A 19,027-nucleotide genomic window follows, 5' to 3' on the forward strand; every position below is an offset into this window, starting at 1 on the left:
ACTTGCGCCCGACTACACTGCGAGCCACTTTATTCTCTGAATCGGGATTGTGATTGAAGCTGATCCAATTGAAGAGCGTGCTGGAAGAGCAGGTGTTGGCCGTGAAGCGGAAGAGAGGCAGCTTGCAAGCAGATCTACATTTAATTCGGAGTGGAAAAAGTCGGCGAGGGAAAAACCGAAGCTCGAGAGGAAGGGACTTGGAGGGGTCGAGGGAGGAAAGTGGAGAGCAGAGAAAACAGAAAAGCTCGCGGTCATGTAGCTGTGCGCGCGGATAGGCTGCAGTGCGCACTTTGTAAACAGTTGTGCAGCTTCGCGGATTTCAGAAAGGAAAGTCCGGGCAGTGCGCGAGCGCGCGCCAAGAGCCAGGGCTCGCCTCGCTCTGTCTCTCTGTATCCATGTCATTCTTCCGTCATCCCAAGTCGCTGGCCCGTACGTCGTGCAACAGCATCGGCTGCAGCCTTGCCTTGTTGTTGCTGGCGCAGCGCACGGTTCATTTTCATCTTTGTCGCGTGGAAGCCGAGGCGGCCAGAAATCGGCCAAAATAAAGAGAGTCAAAGAGAAGAGGAGGAGGATATTCGTTCTAGGATGCCTGCAGAGTTGGCCGTTAGGATTCTAACGAGCTATTCTAGACCCTAATAAATGTGCTCTGGCGAATGGATGCCGGAAGTGAAGCAGTCTCAAGTCGAGTTAAAGAGAAGGGGCGGCGGAACGGGGAGGACGACTGCCGCCGCCGCCGCCGCCGCCGCCTCGTTATGTCGTAAAGGCGGATGCTCGCTCGCCGTCCGCGAGCCCGAAAGCTCGCGAGGAAATTCGTCGAAAACGCATTTCTAAGAGAGCAAGCGCGGGCGCGCTCCAATTTCGCAAAAGAAACAAGAAAAAAGAGGCCGCGACACAAACCAGCGCGCTTTTGTCGATGAATCGCGAACGCCACTCCAACTGACAGCGCCTCGCCTCTCTGTTATTTTCCTGATGATTTAATAGTGAGCCCGCGCTCCGGGTCAGACAATTCTTTTTTAACAGGCTCGCTGCTTTTAGCATTTTTCTTTTGCATTGCCAATTCGCTGTAACCATTAATCCACAAAGGGTGATCCATTTCAGCGTTTGATTCACGGCGAAATCGAGCTTTGCGTTTATTAGTCGAGGGACATTTGAAAAAAGTGCGTGAAAAGGGTAGACCAGCGTTGTCGAGGAGGGACGAAGGCCAGGAAAAGCCCCAGGAAAGCTAGGCCAAAGTAATACGGTATAAATTGTTCTCAAAGCTGTAACCGATATCAAGTGTCCGGAGCACTGCTACAGCCAGCTCATTCTCAAGTTTGTGCAAGCAAATTTTTTGATAAAGAGGAAAAATGGACAATTTATATAGGTATGGGGGCGAGGCTAACATTAAAGCGTACGAGAGGAGAAGCCAGGCGCGAAGAGGAATGAAGGAAAATTCCGGTGGACGTGAGAAAGAGAGCGGAGAAGAGAGTGCTTGAGTTATATGTCGACGCGTATCTAATAATAAACTCGGGTTGCCTGCCCCCTCTATATGTCTTGTGCGCGAGCGCGCGCCGCGATCAAACTGTCTCCGAGGCTGCTATTTTCTGGCGCAGCGCGTTCCGTCTGTTTTGTTGGCTCTGCCGCAGCCGCCACTCGCTCTCTCCCTCTGAAATCTGACCTCCCACACAGCGAAAAGGCCAAAGATCGAACGAAAGGAGGCGCAGTTAAGCTACTAAGACGCGGTGCATGTCGGTTACTCCAAATCAACTCCTTTTGCTATCTCTAGCCGCCGTAGACCACAAGCACTCGACTCACTCTTATATTGGTTCGGAGTTTGACTTGGCTCGCCTATTTCTGGATTGAATGGATGCGTTCCCGCGTGCATTTCTCTCTCTCTCTCTCTCTCTCTTCCTCTCTCTCTCTCTCTCTCTCTCGGCGCACTTCAGCAGTTGCTTTGCACCGAAGGAGTAATCGGCAACAAGATTCGATGTGTTTGATTGCGCTTCGGAAACATTACAGTTGTCTTTGTATTGGCTCGCCCTAATCCTAATATTGAATAAGGAGGACTTGGCGTGCAACTTTGGTTCTTGGATGAAACTCGACGATTCGCCACCGACATAAACGCAATTAGCTTTTCGCGAGGCTGCACTTTTGCCATCGGTAAAAATGCTGTCTCCGAAGAACTGAAGAATTTTCGTGGTCCCTCTCTTGTATGCAGGCTGCTGCGCGCCTGATTTGACGCTCGGTCGCCAGTGAAATGATCATAGTGCAGTCTGAAGAATCGCGCGCTCGCGCTATTTCCACACAGCAGAGCAGCAATATCATTAGGTTTTTCTTGCGGGCGCCTATATTTACAAGCTCATTAGTTGGCGAGAGGACGTTCGTGGTTCGACTCGAGAGACCGCTAGAATTGTTTTTAAAATAGCGCGGGAGGAAGTCGCGGAATAAAGTTCTGGAAAGTCTAGCCGACCTTAGATTGTAGACTTTCCGGTAGAAAATAGCGCGGCGGATCCGTGTGCTCTCTTCCGCTCGTTTGCTCGCGACGTCCCGCTTGGTTTATAACTGCTGTGGCACGGCTGTGTGTGCCATCTATATACGTGCTCCCGCCGACAACGGCGACGACATCTCCAGCTTCTGTAGCACACTCGCCAACACATGTGCGCGAGCTACACGAGCGCGATTGCCGATACGAGAATCGGACGCGATAGTCATGCTTAGCTGATGCATATGCATGGGCCGGAAAGTGACGAGAGAGAGAGAGAGAGAGAGAGAGAGAGAAGCGAGTAGGTCAACGGAGCGCACGAGATTGAAATTTTCGCGTTACAAATCCGCGCGTGTGCCAGTCGCTTCTCCTCTTTTTCCAAGCCTCGCATGCACCATGCGCTATCTCTCTCACTTATTGAAAAGCTCCGCGATTTACTTTTGCCCGCTTCCTCCCTCCCCAGCCCGGCTCTCCTCATCCAAGCGCTTTCGTGATTTTGGCGGTTTTACGTCAGGCTTTTTACAGCTTTTTACGCCAATAAGTTCGCCTTCGACCTACATTGGCCCGCAGATGAACATGTAGCGGAATTTCATCGACGTACACTGCGCACCGCCGCTGGCGCTGACAAGTCCTCCGACTTTCTGTAGCAACGAAAATTCGCTGACGCTAACGCGACGAATAACCAGCTGTGAACGTAGCTGCTGCTCAGTCAGAGCGGCCGACGCCTCGTTACAGCCGATTCAATTACACTTCGTTTGTCCCCCGACTTGGCGCGAGTGTGGGCCCGTTGCAAGCCGAACGAGTAGTCCGCGCGCATCCGAGCAACGGGTAAATTTGGCGGCAAGCGCGCGCCTCTGGGCGAGCCGCGTTTAAAAATAAGCGGCGCCGCGTGCGCCACGGAAATACATGTTCGCGAAAGGTGAGCGTCTGGTCAGTCGAGGCAAGTACACGTTCGTGCGACGCGACTCGATTCGAGAGCAGCGGGATCGGCGTGCGCGCGCGAAAGCCGCGGCTAAGAGAGTATCGATGTCGGAAGGCGATACACTGCAACGAAGGGACGCAGTGACGAGGAGCGCTCGCAAGTTAGTTCGGAAAGCTTACCAACTAATTTGCCGAACTGCGCAGGTGGCCTCCACTCGGGGTAGTGTCTGGGAAAGCGGGCTCTCGACCAGTACGTTCGTAGGGTCACCTTGTACATGGCCAACTTGGACTGCCTGGTCTGATCAGCGGAAAGCGGGCCGCATTGCGCCTCGCTCGGCTGCATCAACTGCGAGAAGCTCAGTAAGAGCATTAGCAGCAGCACTGGTCCCCATTGCCCTCCTACTCTGTACTCGGCGTTCGGGCTCAGCATCTGCAACACATCGAGCACTTTACTGTGTCGTTTCGTAGTGGCGCGAGAAGGCGGAACGCAGCGGCGCCAGGCTAATCGCTGCGAAGCGGCGCGATCGGGGGGCAGCTGGATTGACGCCTGGCAGCTCGAGGAGGCGCTCGCTTTTTCGCGGAAACTCGAGACGCCTTGGGACGCGCACCCCCGAGCTACGAATTCTAGTTTGGCGCCTTGGATTTGTCGGCTCCGCCAGTTTGCTCGCGGTCAACAGAGCCTTGCTCGCGGCCGCGCTGCCGTCAGTCTTTCCCTCGGGAGGTTTTCCTCCATACTCGCTGCCAAAGCCACCCATCCGATACCCACACCTACGGCCTTCTGGCTGCAATTGAGCAATCAATTATCCCGAAAATTTCTTAATTTTGTTTGCCGCCCGTGAATAATGAGTTTACTGTTTGCTACGATTCCATTACAGCATACTACCCGCAGCCAGCTCTGCCTCTCTCTATTCGTCCTCTGATTTAATGTACAGTACACAACGCTGCCCTCGTCATTTGTCGCGCTGCTGCCGTTCCATGCTTTTTCGATACAACAACAGCTGCTGCGTTCGAATCTGCAGTTGATTTATTATTTATTCGTTAGGTCGTTTTCCGGCGGCTTGGACGGCGTGGATATTCAAGGCCGGCCGCCGCTTGGCTAATGAAAATCCGTTTGAATGGCATTAATTAGAAAAGCAAAAGCGGCCGTCGCTTGGAGAGGTAAGAAATGGCCAAGAGATGCGTCACTGGAATAAAACATTAAATTATAGCGCCACGGGCGGAAAAGTTGAAGAAGAGGAAGAGGAAGAGCGCGGCGAAACGCCTGTATATTAAGATCGCCGTGCGGCAGAGGACCCCGCCCGAGTCGCGTCGGCCCGCAAAAGTAATCGTTCTCGCGTGCAAAATTAATTTCCGCGTGGGGGCTCCAGCCAAAGTTGTGCTCTCTCGTTCTCGTTATCCGAATAGCTGCGTACGCCCGCAATACTTACTGCTCTGGTCCTTGTCGACACTCTCGTTCGCTTGTCCGTAGGCGCGGCGGTGTCATTGAATTTGCGTCAAGTTCTCGGTTCTCGCATAGAAGCGATCGGACAGCTCGGATCGAAAGACCGGACGAGGCTTGCCTCGCCGATTGGACGAAGGGACGCGAGCGCAAAGCACAACTTTTCTCGACTACCTGATAAGCTTGTTTACGATTGTCGATGCTTGTCGCTTCAGCGAGCAAGGCGGACCGAGAAACTGGATCTGTTTAACGAATGGGCCATCGGCTGATTCGAAGGCGCTTGGTGAGAAGGGAAAATCAATAGGGTGGTGGCTGAAGTCGGCCAGAATTAATCGTAAATATGCAGACGCGAATGAATATTAAAATTGAAATGGACTTGAATCGATCGGGAGGGGAGAAGAGGCGAATAAATTGTCATTAAGTTTGTAAATAGGGCTTGCTGGGAGGCGGCTTCGAAAACAAACATAGCTTCTCGTATAACTGAGCGGAGCGGAGCGCGCGGCCGGGTGTTCAGTCAAAATTTATGATCGCAAGCGCGGCCGGCGCGCATGCACGCGCGAAATCGCCTGCTAACGCGTCGAGGCACTGAATAAGTTTGGCCCGACGTATAAAGCGCGCTCTCGATGAAAATACCGAGCGTAATTCGTTGTATCGGCGGGCAGCTTTGTTTAAAATTTTAATTGAAAATCCAGAGACGAAATTCGCTGGCGCGTGCGCGCGAGCCGGCTGCCTGCATTAATTTGCCGATAAAAACGAGTCGCGCAATAAATCGCGCTGCAGCCAACAGATCATGCTCGCCAGCCGCCAGCCCGTTATCCCGCCTGATATCGCTCGTTCTTGTTATTTTGTAACGCGCGACATTTTCCGCTGCTAGCCGCCTGCCGACTGCCGCCCGCCGCCCGCCGCCTACCGCGCGCTCGTTTCGTATTTGCGGTAAACAATCGGTTCTTATCGGCCTCCACTGTTTCTCCTCGGTGTGCGTGCGATCGAAATACCGCCACGGGCGATATCCCGCTCGCTCTTCTTTATTAGCGCGTCGACGTACCTTCCTTTGCCGCGAAACGGCCTTAGCGCTGATTCCGAGTCGATCCTTTGCCGCTCCTTGCGGAGCACTCCCGGCCAAAAATAAACCTCACCGTGCGTACCCTCTTCGCAACGAAGCTTCGGCAACGGCTTGGCTCGAGCGAGTCAAGTGAGTAAAGCGAGCAACGCCTACAGGCAGCGCTCGTTACTTTTAGCGCTTTACACTGGTCGCTGGATTTTTAACGGGCCTTCGACAACGTCGACAGCAGACAACTATCTCCACTGAGAAATCAAGTTGGCAGTGCACTGCAAATGCTCGAGCTCGTAAATCAATCCGGCTCGGAAGCGCATCCGATCCGATGGAGCGTGGGCAAGTGTGCGCACACCGAAGACGGACGCGGTGCCCGCGACATGGACAGTGCCGGCCGAAAGCAAGGCGCGCCACGGACTTTCGCTCTGATTAAAGACAGATTCCCTTCGGCGGCTCGAGGCACGACAGCAGCAGCGTCTCAATTGCCAATAGCGAGCCGAGGGCCCGAGGAGACGAGAGAGAGAGAGAGAGAGAGAGAGAGAGAGAGAGAGAGAGAGAGAGTGAGCAAGGCAGGAAGGGAAAGAGCGGCAAAGTTAAACTTAATAATACACTGGAAGAGACGAGCGAGCTGGGCAAGTTTGGCGGTCTGCGATTTAAACAATGTTTGAGCAAGAAGTAAAAAGTTTTCTGGTTAGGCTGGCCGCTCTCTTCATGTTTCAATATCCATTCGCGAGCGACTGCAATCTGCGAGAATGTTCTTCGGATACTCGCAAAAGAGTTTCGCAATGAGATGCCCGACGAGGCCGCTCGCGGAAACGATATAACGAGGCAAAAAAGAGAAACAGAGAGAGAGAGAGAGAGAGAGAGAGAGAGAGAGAGAGAGAGAGATGCACGTAGAGAAAGAGAAGAGGGCCAGATAGAGAACAGCTGAGAGAGCTATAGGGTGGAGAAGGAATTAGGAGAGACAGAAAATGGGCGAGCACGCGATTTCGCGGCTATGGAGTATCTGGTGATTCGATTGAAATCGAATCCCAAGCCGAGCCCAAGCCCGAGCTTCGGGCAGAGACAGACTCTGTTTGTTCGCGTGTCTCCTCCTTGTCGCGTCCCAATCTCGCGTATTCGCTTCGCTTCTTCTCCGCTTCAGCGAGACAGGCGAGATTGCGCTTACCGCTCAAACTATTTCTCCCTGATCATTAATAACCTGGCTTTGTCCGCAACTTTTCTCTCCTTCTTTCTCTCTTCGTTTGTGCCTTTCCTTTTCAACCTCCTCTCGTTATCTCTTCTTCCGCACGAGCTTTACTGCTTCATGCACTCCGATCAACTTTGTCTTGTTAGAGGCTGTCCGCAACCTCGTAGCGCAACCAAATTTCACTCATGTTTCAATTTCCTCCATTTACTTCCTCGGCTCCTTCTTTACCCCTTATTCCTCTACGCGATCTCTATTACACCAAGCCTCATTTACCATGTTTATTAATAAATCTATCGTTGCCTCAAATCCTATCTTCAGCACCGATTTTGCACTATCAAAATTCAGCTGCCTGGAATTTCCGCGCTCAAATTTTATCGTATTGTAAGCGCAACCTGCTGGTACACTTTCAAAAATCATTTGGAATCAACCAATCCGTCAAACTTTATTGGATTCTGTTAAAAAATTAGATCAGTTTTGTCCGTGCAGCGAAAATCAGCTGAGCAACACACCGACAGAGCTATTCTGTTTATTTGACAAAGCTTTCTGTCCACGACGAAACTGTGCTAGTGCTAACAAAGCGTTTTTTTTAAGACAATAGTATTTTTGTTGTCGTTGCTACACTATTTACTTGCCCGAAATTTCACCAACTGAAATCGTTATGGCCACATAAGTTTTGAGCAGCGATTCATTTCTCTGTATAATAATTATATCAAATATTTAATGTGCTTTGCATATTACAAAAGTTGAACGGAAACAATTCCAACGCTGTTTTCAGCTACGATACTCGCTGTATACGTATGTGTAATTACAAAAGTTAGCGCGGAAAAAATACATGCCCGTATCCTTTAACATACGTTTGACCAGACATAATTATATTTTTGAAGATAATTCTGCAGTGAAGCAAATAAATGAAAAAAACGAACTTATTCAAGCTTTCTATGCATATGCTCTGAACAAAGAAAGCATTTTCATATACATGATATTACTGTTGAAAAATAGACATGTCAAATCAAAAAGAATATATTACGTACGAAGAAAGGCGTTCACTTGATCTTTACCGGTACTTATAAATATCACTTTTACGACAATTCATGGATGATGCGCAAAACTGACTCAACCTTACAATTAATCTGCAATGATTTTATAGAATATATCGGCTGCGGAGAATATCCTTTATAAATACGTAACAATACATATGCATATAATAAAATTGTAGAAAATAACTTCCTCCTCTTTTTCGATTTAAGACATAAAAAATTAATAATTCGAAATGACAATGAAAGGAACCTATGCATTGTCAGAAAAACAAAACATTTCTAAACATCACAACATATACAATTAATCTCTAATGAACTTTTTGTCTGAAGAATGCATGAAAAGATAGTATCTACTGTGACAAATAAATATTTTAATATATCAATGATTTTAACTGCTTTAATGCATGGCTAAGCAAAAGTGAATTCATACATGACATTTACAATCAAATTTGTAACTGATGCGAGATAAACATAATATAACTAATACTTGTATATTCAAATAAGACGGATAGAGATTGCTACTGTGAATTTGATCAAGTTTATGAAAGTGATTGAGAAGAAGAAAAAAGATAAAGCTTTTTCGTAGAATATTTTAAATTAATTAGTCGAATTAATTAAGTCCATTTAAGTATGTCACGAAAAGTACCCTTTCGAGCAAAAGCAAAAAACGGGCAAACTTTTTGAAATAGAATTATTAGTTGATCGGGAATACGTGTAAGTGGTCTTTCATGTACCATTAAACAAAATCGCGAAACATTTGTACTCCGTGAGAAGTTTAATGTATCAGTGGATAATTGATTTTTTCGCGAAAAATACAAATGCAATCCCGATTCAATTTTGTTAATGTTCACAATCATATAATTGTATAAATGTGCTCTTTATAAATGTAAATCAAACTGTAGCATTTATCGTGGTTTTTCAATTAAACACAATGGTCACCCCTAACAACGGACAAAATTAAAGAATCTACGAAATAAATGGATATCGTAGTTGAAGCGGCAAAAAACTAACAATAGAAACATCCTTCAGCAGGTAAAATGCCGAGAGTATAGAATAAGTAATAGCAGTAATAACGATAGCAATAACGGCAAGGGTCCAAAAAAGGCTAGATGGAAAAGAATGCAAAAAGCAACGTTGAGTAAGAATATAGAAGTGAGATATGAAGCAGCGAGTATTGAAAAACAGGGGCAAGATAGATGTGAAAGGAAAATAAAATGAAAAAACAAGCGCTAGGAACACGTCGACAGGATGAAAGGGGAATAAAGCCGGGCCACAGCTATCCGCTTGCTGGCGTTCGTGCACGCGAACGGGACGGGTGGTGCGGTGTGTCGAGTGTGCACGCATCCGTAGGCGCGCAACAGTCGGCAAAACGGACGGCCGAGCGCTGGCACGAGGCCGACGATTGTCCGCGAGGGTGTCGCTCGCAAGGACGCAAGAAGCTGGCTGCGCTTGCTTGTCGTTAAGCACTCCTCGCCGAATAGGCGGCGGAGTGCGCGAGCCCGAGCTTGCAGCGCGCTCAAAGCAAAGTCGGTGAAAGCGCGCGCGCGCGTCGCTGTCTTCTCACCTTTCCTCTGATGCGGAGCTGCGACTCCCTTGGGCTATGCTATTTCTTGCTTGTTTACTTGGCCAACCGTTCTGTTTTCGCTCGTCGCAACTCGCACAACACACCAACGACCAAAATAAAAGAAAAAAAATGAAACTTTATACTCCGCGGCACCAACTGCAAACTCACATCGCGATTTCACTGTTTTTCGTGAAGCACGTGCCCCGCGGTTACTCGTCCCGAGCGACGGATTCCCGGCTCAGCGAACAGCAGCAGGGCTCGCTCGCGGCCGAGGATCGGTCGATTTGGCGCTAGGTAGAGTGCTGGCGCTGCGCGCACGGGCCAGTCGGGCAGCCCAGCCGCTCTCTCGCTCTTCCGCTCTCACTTTCTTGCTCCTCGCCTGCCCCCGTTGCCTCCTTCTCGCGCAAGCTCGCTTCTGCTCTGCGTGCGCCCAATGACCAAGCTTCCGAGCCGAGAGCCAGCGCGTCACTGAGCTGGGCCAAAGCTCCGCGCGGCGTCGTCGCTACAGAGCGACAGAAGCGCTCCGCGTGGACGAACGGGGTGGCACTTCGCGTTTGCCGCTCACATGCTCCACGCGCTGCCTAAACCGACCCACTCGACTGCTTAATATTGCTTCCGTTCAGCTCATTTTATACCATTTCACTCCCCGCTCAAATCAACACTTCATCGCTAAAAGACTCGACTGCTATTTTATCGGATCCATCACGTTCACACCCGCATTATCAATCCTTATTTGCTTACTTAAACTTTCACCAGCATGCACGTAGGGCCTCAAATACCGAAAATTTTAACAAAAATTACGACTAAAAGTGAGAAGGGGCTTTCATTTGTTATTACAAAAGGTATGAAAATTTACTCGAATGCTAATCATCGGAGCAAGGATACTCGTTTTTCACCCAAGTTTCCATTTTTTTTATAAAATGGAAATTTCACGATGTCAAATTTTTTTTATTCACTTACACAAATTGAACGTACATTAATATAAACAATTATAATGTTTCCGTTTATAATACAACACTGTGCCAATACTTGGCTAGCTTTTTATTTTTTCTGGTAGAACAAAAGTTTGATCATTTCGAAGCAGTGCAATTTTTATTGTCTTGTATAAAAAGTTCTGGTATTATCGACACACACATGCACAGTTAGAAAAAACCTTGCCCTACCGTCGGTCATTATTTTTACAACATATAGTATCCGATGATGTGACGTTCACTTAATATAGCGTCTATAATTCTATAATTCTATAATTCTATAATTCTTCTATGTTGGTCAATATAAGAGTTCAATCCTCTTTTGCATTACCTTTTTCAACATCAAATTTAAAACTACGAGATCTATATAAATTATTTAAAAATGCAGCTTTTTAAGTCATATGCTCATGATAATTTTTAGGCACGGCTTTTTTTCCAGCAGTACAATGTATGACATTTTTAATGTTTTTCATTTGTCTAGATGGAAAACCGCTTGTACTTTTAAGATTATCTAATTTATCTGACTGTTATTTCAAAAAAAAAAAACGATTTTTTTCTACTGAGAAGAATGAATTTTTACGTCCAGTAATATTTAAATACTTTAAGTACAAAGCTTATCGTTTTATTTATGCTCGCATTTTTCGTGAAGAACATGAATTTCTTTAAAATTGCCGTTTTTTCATTGAGTATTAAACTGTACAGTTAACATTAAAGACATTACAAAAAGCATTGCAGTATTGTATAAAATATTGTATTCTAAACAGAAACATTATAAATGTTTGTATTAATATATGTTAAAATTGTATAAATGAATAAAAAATATTTATTTCATGAAAAAAATGGAAACTTAAGTGTAAAACGAATGTACGTGTTCCAATAATTTTCGTTCGAATAAATGTTCATACCTTTTGTAATAACAAATGAAACTCCCTTCTCGATATCGAGGTATGTCATTGGGTTGGCTGGCCACGTTCCCTTTTCGCTACTATTTAACTATTTTCAATAACAATAACGAATATGATAAGGAGTTGAACAGACATCTTAAAGATTCATCACATGCTTATTTCAAATATTTTTAACCGAAAGTTTTTCTATCACTTCTCTTATTTTATTGTATATTTAAATGTGATTCTTTTTTGACCCAATCAATAAGTTAATTCACATTTGACTTATAGAACCAGATATTCATAGTTATTTAAATTAAAGCTCCTACCACGAGACCCGGATTTTTTCTAATCGGCTTAAAATATAGGCTCCCCTGAAGCACTTTGATTCTTCCCTACGCTTTATTTTTTAGGGCAATGCCAAAAAATCTCTTCTGGTAATAACTCGTTAAATAGCGTAACGATCAATTTTAACCGTTCAATGATATACGGTAAATTATTTTGTCTCTGTTTTAGAAAGGATTCCAGTATTTTAGCTCCATGTGTGGTAAAATATAAAAAGATTCGTTTAACAAGCAAAAATATATTTGAGTTATTGTAAAAATATTATGGTGTGTTATGACATGTCACAATTTAATCATGGTTTTCACAGCAATTTCAATAACATCATTCAATGTTTTTGTAGTTTGTCAATATGTATCAAATTATATTTTCAATATTATCAAATTTGTGACGGTTTAAGCAATCGGTGAGATTATTCGCCCTGTTTGCCTCTCTCTCGTCCGCGTACCTTTTCCCTCCATCGCTATCGCATCGGGTGACTTGGTTGCCAGATCCGAGTACCGATGCTCGATGTAGCTTTATTACAAGCGTCGTTCCTAATCGGCATTGGTGAGTAAGACAACATGGCTGAGACGATGATGGAGCTGATGCTAGGACAAAGTAGAGAGAGAGAGAGAGAGAGAGAGAGAGAGAGCAAGACAGATAGCGTCGTCGAGCATGATCCGCACATGCGTGCGTAGACGACGGCACTTAGACGTATAGGGCTGCTTGGGAAAGAGAGTGAGACGGTTAGTGTCGCCAGGCGCGTGCGTAGCCGGCGGCTCTCGGACGTGTAAGGCCGATAGAGTGGGGAACGAGAGAGTATGTTGCGAGAGAAGCGAGCGAGCGCAGATAGAGTTGGCGGTTGACTAGTATCGGAGACAGTGATCACAAAAACGAAGAAATAAAGAAGTGAGAGAAGCGACATCAACGACAAACACCTTCAAGCCAGTAGAGTTGAGGAGCGCCACATCTGAGAAAGCAGCGGCCATCACTTCGTTGCAGCTACAGGCGGTGACAGCTAGTCGATAGAGTTGCAGCCGTTGGATCACCGTCAGCCCTCCTGTCAGGTCAGGTACCTCTTTCTTTCTTCGGTGAGCCGGTATTTTTTCTTTCTCTCTCTGCGAACGACAGAACACGGACGACCGAGTTTGGTGCGTTTGATTCGCACCATACTCACACGATTCCCTGTAAAGCACGTAGTCTTCTGTGCGTGCATTCGCACGAAGACAAGCACGCCTGGCCTTTGCTTGATGGGTATAATCGCTTCAAAAATCTCGTAAAATTAATCGTTATAATAAAGGAAAAAGTTCACGAAAATAATCGTCATAATTGTCGACTTCTGTCTTCTCTCTCTTTATGACGTTTAGTTGCGGCTATAGTGTTGAATAGGCGACGAAAGCCCCTTGACGCCATACACGGTGGAGCGAATGCGCCTCCCTTACGTTCTCCTTTTAAATAATTAATAACGCAAAGTTATCCGGGCTAGTCTTGATACGCAGATCGTGAAATCAATCGACAAATAAAAACAACGAACGTGCTACATGGCATCCTTTGTGGGGAAGCTGCGGAAATTGAATTGATAGAAGCCACAAGGAGAGAGACAGGATGCAACTTCATTGTTGAAAGTATTTGGGGTTTAGGAAGGTTTAGAACATAAAGAAAAAAGTATTTGAAAATAAAATCGCGAACAGATAAGGTTACCAAGCGGTCATTTGAGTTGCGTTAAGTCGGAGCTCGAGAGCTGTTTGTTTACATTTCGCCGGTCGGACTCAGTAAGCGAGAGAACCGCGTGCTAGTCGGAAAGAGGCTTGTCGGTGCGTTCGCGTGAGAGAGAAAAAGAACTAAAGCATAATAAGCATGGTTGTTGTTATCGTTGCTGCGCTTGGGCATGGGTATGTGAGTCATCGACCTAACGTTTTTACACGGACCAACGTTCTTTTTGTTTTAATATAAGTAAGAAATACGAAGCCCACGGTACGGTTGTCGGTTTGACCTGCACCAAAGCGTCGCGGTTTGGTAGTGTGTCCAAGGTATAGTGGGGGTAGAGCGGGCCGTGACATGTCGCGGTAACACGCGAAATTATGAAGGACAGGGGCGTGCGTGCTCTCAAACGTCGGATAAATGAGACGCCGGCCGCGGAGTTGATGGGCCTTTTAAAAAATACTGGTTGAGTATCGCGGGTAGCTGTAGCGAGCTCCAGCAGCGCATGTTACGCTTTATGATTTCGCGCGAGCGTCCGGAGCTGAACCCGCCCCTGGACCCTAGCGACTTCGAAGCGGGCGTTGTATCAGGCCCATCTGAAGGCATATTGGGCGAGGAGTCGCGTGAGATTGATATGGACTCGGACATCAATAGGAGCGAGATGAGCGACGGACGAGCAGACAGTCAGACTGAGCCTGCGTCAATTCGCAGGCAATGGCGTGCTGTAGCGGTAAATAAGAGATCACAACCGATTGCAGTACGAGAAAGCAGGTCGGAACTGAATGCGCTGGACAAACGGGAGGATTCGCGCAATGCGGCGGGTGGCGAGACGACGGCTGCCACCGGGACGGAAAGAGAGCGAGCACCTCACGAGGAGGTAGCGTTTCATGGTCTCAAGGCAAATTCCAATATTTATAGTCAGGTTTTGAACGCTTTTGTGAGTTTACCCGGCTTGGTAATGCGCAAGAAGATGCGACCGGCTTTATCCGAAACTGCAAATAATATATATCGCGTCGCAGAGGCCGCGTTGGAAATGCAGTCGGATTGGGAAATGAGAACTTGACGGCGGTTCGGGCACCGCGAAGGCAAGTGCCGGATGAGCGGTCGCCCCGTTCAGCGTTGTATCGACGACGAGAAGACAACCCTCACGCGTCGGCATCGGAAGATGAATTTTTCTCGGATGAGGAGAGCGGTGGCACCGCAATGGGAGCCCCCCGGTTAGTCGATTATAAGGACGAGCACACTGGTTGTGTTTTGCGAATCAGGAAAGCTGATGAGGAACTGGGAAGAATGATTTCGGGACATGTTAGGAAGTTGCGGGTGAGAAGGTCGCGTTGTAAAGATTGAGAACGCAGAGCCGCGTAGCAGATTTCCACACTGTCGTGCGGAAGGAGCAAAAACGAAAATTAGACTAAAGGATCCGTCGACAAGTGAGGAAGATAATAGCCAGGATGAGTTATCAGATTCAGACAGCTACATTCCAGATGCGCCTTATAGGGGCTCGTTGGGACGCTTTAAAAAGCTGGCAAAGACCGCGATAATAGAGACTGAACAGAGCGCGGAGGTAGTACCGATGGAGAGGGCTGGTGGCCGGCGCTCCAACAAGCGATCGACACGTAAGATTAGTGATGCGTCGGAGAACGAAATACTGGCAGTTTCGAAGAGACGAGGAAGGCGAGGCAAGCTCTGATGCAGGGGGTGGTAGAGCTGCGAAAGACGCCGCATTCTTGGTGGCCCCAGCAGACCCGAGCTCAACGCAGATGCAGACTTTGGTTCCGCCAAGTTTTGTTTCTCAGCATTGGTGCGCGCAGCGGAGCGGCGAAAGCGCGGCAGCGAGCTTGGGCGCGTTCAATGGTAACTGTTGCTCGTGTGAAGCACGAGGGCATAGGAGCTCGCAGTGTCCGAGTTGAGGTAGTCGAGATTGTGTATAGAAAAGGTGCTCTGCACCATGTTCCAGATGCACTCTCGCGTGAGTTCGAGAAGAAGGCAGAGGTTGGCGAGTTTGAGACGGTCAGCGTGATTTGAACTTTGGCTGAAATCGCCAGCCGATGAATAATTTAAGACGGGAAGTAGAGCGGCGTTCTCACGTGATAAAAATCAAGCCTGAAATTTGGCAGGACCGACTGCAAAGACTGAATACGTTGCGAGATATGGTAGGTCATCATTTAGAGCAGGCACAAACAAAAACGAGAGTACGATAAAGATTGGAGGCATGTTACATTTAGTGTAGGCGATTTAGTCTGTTGAAGGAAGTATTCGTTGTCGAAAGCGATGGCGGGTAGAAACGCGAAGCTCGATCCCAAGTACGTGGGTCCGTATAAAGTAGTAAAAAAAATCTCGTACGAGGTATACGAGCTAGAGACTGATGATAATCATTAGATACCAATGGCACACGTGGAAGAATTTAAAGCGTTATTTTCCGCCACGTGGTGTGAACAACGAGCGGCTACTGAACGCCGGTTTAGAGTAGGATTAAGGAAGTTTTGGAATTTTATACATTGGACTCGCGGATGAAGCTTCGTCTGCTTTTATTTTATTAACTGACAGAAGATTTTACGATTTTACAGATGGAGATCGGGCGATCTTGTAGCTTGATGTGCCCCCGTGCTCTGGAGGTGCAGGCTTCGCCTTCCCGTTCTGAAAAGATGGAAGGGGCGGGCACCCGTGCTGGCCCTTGCCGAGAAGTCTTGATGTCGTCCATTCCGGCGGCAGGTAACTCGCTGCCTTCTGTGGATGACTCGCCAAAATTAGTGCTCCGATCGGAAAAGTGGGTCCAGGAGACCGATGAAGCCTTGCCGGTCTTGGAAATCTTTTCCAACCATTGGCAGTTGACCTGGAACAGGAGCAAAGAGGAGCCGTCCCAATGCCGGTCGAATTCACCCCAATTCGGACTTAGAAGAAACACAATTATGGAGGCGAACTTAGCGAAGCAGAACTTGCAGTACCCGTTGTTGCTTATATCTTCCGCGAGAGTTCCAGCCCCGCAAATTATAGGAGTTGACGCCAGAGGCTGCCAATCCACGGGAACCTTCCTGAATGGGTTGAAGCCAGTGCCCTTTGACCCGATACTGGATGTGAGACCTTTTTCCTGCTTCAACTGCAGGACTGGCGTTCATCATCGGTCAAGGTGCCCGGAACCCGCGAACCAGAGGAAATTCTGCCGCAATTGTGGGCGATATGACGTGACTGTAAGCCGATGTGTGAGATGTGCCGAGGCTTACGCAAGGTACCTGAACGCTCGAGTGAAGACTGTTCGAGCCACAAGGGAGCCTCTGGTGATGCATATGGACGCGCTAGCGGAGCCTCGGCTACGGATTATCGCAGCTGAAGCACACGGACAGGCCATGGCCAAGGACGAGAGGACGATTGAGCCTCGCAAGAAGAAGCAGAGGCGTGGCGGTCGTCTGCGACGAGAGCGTATAGAGGCGAAAAAGGCCTTGGAGGCACTGAAAACTGGCCAGGATGTGGTTGGTCTTGCGGCTGCGAAAAGAGGTAAGGCAGGCGCACCAGGACTACATCCAGGAGAAAGCGGCGACAACTAGCCGGGCTCACCGATAGAGAGTTTGCAGCCATTGGACCACCGTCAGCCCCCCTATCAGATCAGGTCTCTCTTTCTCTGCGAACGACAGGACACAGACGATCGAGTTTGGTGCATTTGATTCGCACCTAACTCACACGATTCCCTGTAAGGTGCGTTGTCTTCTGTGCGTGGAGACAAGCGCGTCCGGACTTTGCTTGATGCATATAATCGCATCAGAAATCTTGTAAAATTAGTCGTTATAAAGAAAAAGGTTCACGAGAATAATTGTTATAATTTATCTCGGTTTACGGTAATAACATTATTTTGTTAATGTAGACACTGTACGAGTAATTTATAGAAATATAGAACAGCTTATTTGCAAAGATGTATTTTTAAATGCATAAACATATAAACTGTAATATAATTTTTTCAAGTACTGAAGTTAATGTAATAAAAAAAAAGTATTTTACTCATTCTAACAAGCATAACATAAAAAATAAATATTTATCCGATTACCGTAGTCACGTTTTGATTATACTATTACTGATAGAATGAATAAACAAATTTATTGAGCAATCTTCACTGGAAATCAAAGAACATCACTGTTTCTAATGATAAATTTAAGCCATAAACATCCAAGAGTACGCATTTTTTCATAAATCTTTGAGCTCCTAATTTCACAAGAAACATGATGTAAAAATGACTAAAAATAGAGTATTTTGCTATTTTTAGAAATATTTTGTTATCAATCGAGTCCAAATTACATTTTAATGGCCTCCTCACCTCCTCTAAAATGTCATTACATTTTATATCGAGATATATCTAGATCTAGCTGAGGCGTTCAACTCTGTCGAGTATGAAAAATTATTTAGGAAACTGGAAAGATATGGAATTTGAGTTTTTGCAAATAAGCTGTTTAAGAGTTACTTGATGGGTCGAAAACGATACGTTAAGTATCAAATATCTGAAACTAAGATAACCAAGGGAAACTAATCTTACTTGATGTACCGCGAGAAACATTCTTAGACCATTGTTATTTATAATATACATTAATGATTTACATAATAACATACATAATCTACTGAAAATGAATATATTAAACACCGAAGAGGTACTAAAATTATCATAAATTTAGTTATTATTTTTTTTAATCTCATTTACTTGTTTTGTTTTGGTTTTATTTTCTCTGATATCTCTGCGTATTTGTGTGAATCTCTATCTCTGTAAGACTTTATTATGTAGTTGTGGTAAAGTTGGTTAATAAACTACACGAAATAAAATATTTTTGGATAATTGCTATTCATTTTTTAATGTATAAAATAAAACTTTTTAATTATATGAATATTATAAAATACTTAGAAAGTTTTTATTAATTTTTATAAGTTGCTCTAATTTTAGGTATATTGAATATTACAAAGTATTTAAAATTTTGCAATCTTGAACTATTAACAGGCCTTTCTTCTCAGATAACTTCCATAATTACACTCGCTGACGCTGGTGCTGGCATAACAGCACTGAAAAGATGCGGCGGGTGGAAAAGTCATATGGTTGTCAAAGGATATTGTATTCATGCGACGTGATCGAATGTATAAAGTTCTAGATTCAGTGATAGATAGAATATGTTTATCTATAAATAAGATAGATTTCCAATCGCTAACAAGAACCGTACATATCAAGGCATGTTTGAAATATAAGTCAACACAGGTGAACACTCGATTCGTCCAAAGACATATGACGATAAAGCAGCCATTAGGGAATAGCGAAATGATGGTGCGCGTTCTCGTTCGCAACTTGAATAAAATAACACCACCAGCTAAACCATTTAAAAGAGAGGAAAAAAAACACTGGAGTAGGAGAAAGATAAAAGACATGCTCCATGGGCTATTGATGTATCAAGGCAAACGCAAAAACAGAAAAATTGGCGGAAGAAAATATGATCTAGTCTTTCAATACAGCAATAACT

General features: G+C 46.0%; 2 protein-coding genes across 3 annotated transcripts in view; one reads left to right on the forward strand and one right to left on the reverse strand.

The window, feature by feature from the left end:
• The window catches only part of LOC131672438 (spondin-2), a 129,090-nt gene extending 118,979 nt beyond the window's left edge, over nucleotides 1–10,111 (reverse strand). Inside the window, exons 1-2 of the mRNA XM_058949650.1 lie at nucleotides 9,665–10,111; nucleotides 3,563–3,812 (exon numbers count right to left, since the gene is read on the reverse strand). Coding sequence (XP_058805633.1) covers nucleotides 3,563–3,812 — 250 coding nt within the window. The 5' untranslated portion in view covers nucleotides 9,665–10,111. The remainder of the gene's footprint in view (nucleotides 1–3,562; nucleotides 3,813–9,664) is intronic.
• A 2,559-nt stretch (nucleotides 10,112–12,670) lies between these two features.
• On the forward strand, nucleotides 12,671–18,321 carry LOC131672435 (uncharacterized). 2 transcript variants are annotated; one of them, XM_058949646.1, is made up of 2 exons: nucleotides 12,671–12,934; nucleotides 16,112–18,321. In XM_058949646.1, the coding sequence occupies exon 2, from the start codon at nucleotides 16,112–16,114 to the stop codon at nucleotides 17,084–17,086; it is 975 nt and encodes a 324-aa protein (XP_058805629.1). In that variant the 5' UTR covers nucleotides 12,671–12,934; the 3' UTR covers nucleotides 17,087–18,321. The 2 variants fall into 2 exon arrangements, with proteins under 2 accessions (XP_058805629.1, XP_058805628.1); XM_058949645.1 differs by having other exon boundaries at nucleotides 12,671–12,910.
• The last annotated feature ends 706 nt before the right edge of the window (nucleotides 18,322–19,027 follow it).

This window comes from Phymastichus coffea, unplaced genomic scaffold (assembly GCF_024137745.1).
Source record: "Phymastichus coffea isolate CEN01 unplaced genomic scaffold, Cenicafe_Pcof_1.1 PCOF00150, whole genome shotgun sequence".
Lineage (NCBI taxonomy): Eukaryota > Metazoa > Arthropoda > Insecta > Hymenoptera > Eulophidae > Phymastichus > Phymastichus coffea.